Here is a 6,436-nt window from a genome sequence, read left to right as displayed (position 1 = left end):
ATCTGAACTCTTCATATATATATATATATATATATATATATATATATATATATATATACATATATATATATATATATATATATAAATATATATATATATAAATAATATTTAACAATGCTGTGTAATAATAAATAATGTTAAATAATGAAAAGTGTTGCCCTTCAGTGTTACACAATGCACCTAATAATGAGAGCAACTCAATAAAAGAAGCGTATTTGCTGGAATATTCAAACGCCATCTCTAACCAATCCGTACAAATTCATACAAATGGGTATAATGTGGCTAATTCGTACAATTTGTCTAATCCCCAGTGATGGGTAGGTTTAGAGGCGGGGTCAGGAGTGGTTTGATACGAATTGGGCAACTCGTAAAATACGTACGATTTAACAAAAAACGTACAAATTTGTACGAGTGAGGTCGTATAAATTTGTACGAATTAGCCAACTTGTAAAATTCAATTAGCTGTGAGATCGGGTTAAATATTCCAGTCACAGCCTTTCAAGAAAATGAATGTGCCTGCTGGCTGAGCAGTTACTCAAGAGATCTGGATACTGACTCTGTGAATCAAAGCTCCATCATGAATATATCATTACAATAACATATATATATATGAAGAGTTCAGATGCAAAAGCCTCTAAGTGCCATTTTGAAATTTTCTTCTAGAATGATCATTTTTATCAAGCTTGTATATTTAAGTTCAGTGATTTCACTTAAATGGCAATGATAATTACCTATTAATTGTTATTTAAGTGAAATTACTGAACTCAAATATACAAGTTTGATAAAAATCATCATTAAAGAAGAAAATTTCCAATGGCATTTAGAGGCTTTTGCATCTGAACTCTTCATATATATATATATATATATATATATATACATATATGAACACCTATCCATAACCCAAAAGTGCAATGAGGGAAGAGGAGATTTGTGTAGGAAAATTTGGAAGCTGCCCGAAAGCATAGCTGAGAACGCCTTGAGGACAAGCCCACAGCAGCCAGAACCTAGCATCATTCCCATCGATTTGAATCTGGAGCCAAGTACCTTCAAACTGCTCGACATAATTCACTGCCAATGGCATCAAAGTACTGCAGCACTGCCGTGGCTCTCGGGCTTCAAAACTTTCTCTTCAATCAGTCAGTAGTCCTTTATCCAAACCTCCACACAGCAATAAGGAAGTTATCATAATGCTCTGGAAATATATATCTGAATATATTCTTCCAGATCAAATTGCATGCGAAAGACTGATTGCACACTTCACAGACTTATGAATTTCAAATGCATAGGAAAAAAAAAACTGCATGCACACTATTAAAAAAAATAATAATAAAAAAAGAAGCACAAAGTATACTGGAACCAGCTGTATATATAATGAACTCAATATATCAGCATCAACCAAACAGCTTTGCTCACTCTCATTCTGCGTAAACCGATTACAGCTCACAATTTATTTTGAACCAAAGCATGACGTCTCCATTCTAGAGCAGCAAGTGTTTTGCTGGTCAGGGCCCTCATTGATGTGCAGGGCATGTGTGGCTTTGCCCATTCTCGGCCACACCAGGAAACAGCCACACAGAGGCTCATTGTATCGCGCAAAGGAAATCACTCCATTTGAAAGTGGATGAAAAACATTCTGTCACACCAAGCACTGTAGCAAGCACACTCCTTTTTTTCCCCCCATGGGGGAAAACATTTGCCTCACTTTGAAATCAAACTGGTCAGATAGGTTGAAAACATTTTTAAAAAGGTAATGAATTATGAATGAAATGTACATACGTGATGTACCTCAGAGTTTATGAATACAGCAATGATATTCTTTACATTTATGTAAACAAGCAAACACACAAAATTAAAAATAAATCAAGAAACCCTTTTTAAGTGCTGATAGGAAACAATAAAGACTCATCTGATTTGTGGTGCAGTAAACTGCTGCATCATTTTTCAAGTAATTAGCTAGTCTACAATAAGGCATATTTCGAAATTCAGTACATCTCTACCAGCCAATCCAAACTCATTTTAGCACCTTGGACAGCTACCATTAAGTCCACAGACATTCTGATTTCAATTTAGAAACGAATGAGCGAACGCGCAAGGAATAACAGATCCGACACTACAGCAAGCAAGTCTGTGTGACCACGATATGTAAAGAATATTCAGGCAAGTAAAAATGATCAAAAATAATTCGTTTGCACCGTTTGTTCTTCACTGACAATGCTTCAAGGCTAATAAAAACACACACGCACACACATTGCCGTTAAAAGAGATCAGCCTTGCCGCAGAATACCGCACAAACCACATCCATGGCATAATGCATAGGGAACTTAATTAAATTTAAGCTGAAATCACCTGATTTTAGAGATGCAAGCATGAGAAACAATATTCTCCAAACGCTAGAGTACCATTTTCCTTTTAATGCAATGGACAAATAATTCTATTTTACATAAAGAGTCTTAAAATACAGCACTTGTAAAAAATTTCGATTAGCAGAAAGCAGAGATAAAATTCTTCAAGTGCAAAGGCACTTCTGGAACCAGGAATTTGTGTTGCACTCACCATCCAACATGATCTACAGGAATGTCATTTCAACAACCCTGTCGTCTGAGAGAAAATATATTTCATATTACAAAAAAGCATGGAGCTGTAAGCTATACATATTCTTGCGACAACTGCTACAGTCTTTATGTTTCAAGTAGAAGAAATAATTTAAACCTTAGAGAAAATAATATATCTTTAAATTGCGGGTATGTATACAGCCTCTAAAGAGAAGATGAAAGGCTTAGGTCTGTGGTGGTGGTGGTGTTATTATTGTCTCTTGTGGTGGAATACACAGATGATACAGGTTTTACAGGAACTCAGTCTTACAACTGACTCATCGCAGTGTGTTTCTCCAGAACTTCGAGGTAGTCCGGCTCAGTTTTAAGCTTGTTGGATAGCAAAGGATGCTCGTTTTTGGACTGCGCAGCATATTTTCTGGGGGTCCCGTAGAGAACAGTTTTGTTTAATCGATCCTGGTTGTGTCGCCGGACGGTTTCGTAGGGTGGGATGAAGGATTTTTTGGGTAAAGTGCAAAAGTTATAGCTGAGTGGCCCGGACTGGGGCAGATCTTTCGCTCGCTCGACAATGTTCTGATAAAGTAGTTCCGGTTCACGGTTGGCGCACGGTTGCTTATCGATGAACTCCACTGTGCTTATGGTGAAAGCTGGGCTTCGGTCAAGCTCGTCCTTCTTGGGGTCAAGAGCGCTGAAGCTCAGCTCCTTCAGGTTCCGATAATAGGCCACCGGCTCGCTCTCCTTCTGCATGTAGATGGGGTTCTGACACATCTGGCCCACGGGCGGAGGGATGTAGTTATAGACATGGCCATCGCTTTTATCCGCACTGGCATCCGCATTGTAAGAGCCGTACTGTACTTGGAAGGAGTTCAAGTCCGAGTGGTTATTGGTGCCCGAGGGAACGTTCTCCACTCCCTTGCGACGTTTGAGGACAAACACGAACAATCCTGCCCCGAAGCACACGGACAGAATGAACACGACGAGCAGGCCCAAAATGAGAACGGACAAGGGCACCTCTGGAGGCATCTCGGGCATTCTGTCCGTAGGGGTCACGGAAGAAGAAGGGGTCGCCTCGGTGCTCGAGCTCACAGCAGTCGGGGGTTTAGTCACAGGAACCTCATCAGTCTCTGGGCAGATGGCATCGTTCCGGAGAGAGCGCAAGAGCCGGCCCGCGTGTTTGGACGGCGAGTCGCACGTGATCTCGTTCACCACCACGCTGGTGCTGGACAGCTCCATCCAGTTCTTAAGCTCCACAATGTCGCAGGTGCAGTCCCACGGATTCTCCTGGAGGTCGATCTGAATGAAGGCGGAGAGCTGGTCCAGCACGCCGCGCACTGGGAGATGGGAAAAGTGATTGTTTCTGAGATTAAGCCTCGTCAGCATGGTCCCTCCGAACACATTGTCGGGAAGGGATCTCAGCAGGTTATTATTGAGGAACAACAGCTGCAGATTGTTCAGCGAGTTGAAGGTATGGGGTAAAATCTCTTTGATGATGTTGTATTCCAGGTAGAGATATTGCAAGCTCTGCAGCCCAACGAATAAAGACTGGGACAGGATCTCGATGTAGTTGCCGTTCAGATAGAGCCTGCGCAAGCTGGTGAGATTCTCAAAGGCTCCGTCCTGAATGATCGCTATCCTGTTGTTCCCTAAGTGCAGGAGCTCAAGGGAGCTGTACTCGGTCAGATCCGTTCTGTATATGGTCTGCAAATAGTTGCCGGTTAAATGCAGTTTCTTTGGATATGACGGTTTGGGTTGAAGTTCAGAGATGTTCTGAAGTTTGCGCTCCTGACAATTGATGTTTAATCCACTGTCGGGATTTTGTGACGTGCACACACAAATTCCCGGGCACGTCATCGGGACAGGGGAGCGCGTCTGGTACACCATGATAGGCCCGAACACATGTTTATCTCTGGACGTGACACGAGGAGTGGGACGGTATCGCATTTTGGGGGGGCGGGAGGCCTTGGGGGCTCTCGTCGGAGTGACGCGAGGCCGCAGGGTTGGAGACGGACCCTGATATTGTGAATCGGATGGTGGTTGCATCGCGCGATGGCTTGTGTCTCCAGGATTGCGCCTGGGGCAGAGGTCTTGCTTGATCAGCTGCGTGACATCTTTGCCGTGCAGTCTGAACGGTGTCTCACACACGATATCCCCCACAAAGACTGAAATTGTATCCAGCCAGGCTTTCAGGGGTATCAAATCACAAGTGCAATTCCACGGGTTCTCCTCCAGCTGAATCTCCATTATTCCACCTATATGCTCTAGAACGCCAGCGAACGGCAGAGTCTTCAGTCGGTTTCCCCTTAAATCCAAATGCGTCAACATGACAAAGCGGAATATGTTGTTCGGTAGAGAGAGCAAAAGGTTGTCGTTGAGTATCAGGACTTTGAGTTTATTCAGTTTGTTGAAAGCCCCTGCCTCTATGGCACTAATGTAATTATAATCAGCTTGCAAATATTCCAAACTCTCCAAACCAGAAAAAGTGTCCTCTCTTATGATTTCCAGGTTATTATTATTGAGATGAAGGCGCTTCAAGTTTTTTAACCCATTGAATGCCCCTGTTTTGATCTCCTGCAAGCCATTATTACCCAAATGAAGAGATGTTACATTACCATAATTGAAGAATTCATTCGGGCTTATCTTGGTGAAAAAGTTTCCATTCAGAAAGAGCTGGCTGATTTTGTTTTGCGGAGGCTGGAACTGAGTGACCGTTGTAAAACCCTTGTTTTCACAATTGATATTCAGTGCGTTCTCCTTCTCCTCGCAGGAGCACCGGTTCTTGCAAATGTCTTTGGAAGTTTTGCGGCTGTCTGTCTTTGAAGGAAAACTGGTGACTGTTAAAACGCTCAGCAGAAGAATGTTGTTCAGCATTTTTACAGCAATAATGCCGAAAGCCCGAGCATTAATGTGCAAAACTCAAAACGGGCATGCTCAGCCCCCCCCAAAAAAGATTTCAAAAGGCTCAAAGAAGCGCACAGCTCTCCATTGACCCTCATTAAATCCCAAAAGGCGGAATAGAGAAGGCATCCATCACCGAGCGCACTGTGAACGCTGCCGGACCGAACACATCGTCCTCCCTCGCAGTGACAGTGAAATCCCGAGCTAATGAGCAAGCATTCATGCAGCAGTTTGAAGCGCATCCGAGGCACCACCGTTCCGAGACTCGGAGCTTAAACTGTTCTTTTCACCTGCAGCGCGAGATATATTCACACGAAAGCAACTTTACGCCCGTGATCCTGCATGGCGACAGTCAACTTGACGGTGCGCGATGCGCGGGATATATGAGCGCTATGCAAGCGAGCTTCAGAGTGAGAGAGATGGACTCCGCGCTTGCTCACTCACTCCCACCAGGAGCGCGCGCCTATGCCCGTGTGTGTGTATGTGTGAGAGAGAGTGAACGAGCTCTGTGTGGAATTCCGACGTCACCAGACATGAGTGAGTAGATGTGTTCCTTTCCTAGTTAAATACATTATTTTTATGACAACAATAACATTTTATTGTTATTTACAGACTTGCATTTAACACTGCTTGATAAATGCCGTTTTAAGATGGGATTTGTATGGCCTTTTCGTTTTATTTATTTTTGATATTATATGGCATTTTGTGTTTGCTGTGTGTGATCTGACTTGAACAATTACGTTTATAAAACAGTTTTTAAGATATGCCTTCTTAGTTTATTTCCTGGTTTATTTCCTTTTGAAGCCTATATTATATAGCCTTTTATCGTGTATAATAATAATAAGAGGAGAAAGAACATTAATTTGTAGTACACAACGGTTATATGAGAAATAAATAAACAACAAAATCAGATTTATGTGTAGTTTCTGTTAGTAAAGTTTCTGGCTTTTTTTTTTTTTTTTAAGCAGCTGTTCTAATCATAATTGGCC

At 42.2% G+C, this 6,436-nt stretch overlaps 1 protein-coding gene across 1 annotated transcript; it reads right to left on the bottom strand.

Annotated features, from left to right (window-relative positions):
* Window positions 1-1,348: 1,348 nt before the first annotated feature.
* Window positions 1,349-5,910, bottom strand: slitrk2 (SLIT and NTRK-like family, member 2). The gene has a single exon (XM_039666378.2). It carries the CDS (start codon window positions 5,418-5,420, stop codon window positions 2,859-2,861), a length of 2,562 nt encoding a protein of 853 aa, XP_039522312.2. The 5' UTR covers window positions 5,421-5,910; the 3' UTR covers window positions 1,349-2,858.
* Between the last annotated feature and the right edge of the window lie 526 nt (window positions 5,911-6,436).

The sequence above is a fragment of the Pimephales promelas genome, chromosome 9 (assembly GCF_988280905.1).
Source record: "Pimephales promelas chromosome 9, fPimPro1.hap1.1, whole genome shotgun sequence".
Classification (NCBI taxonomy): Eukaryota; Metazoa; Chordata; class Actinopteri; order Cypriniformes; family Leuciscidae; genus Pimephales; species Pimephales promelas.
The sequence above is the reverse complement of the archived record's forward strand: the minus strand, read 5'-3'. Positions and strand labels throughout refer to the sequence as shown.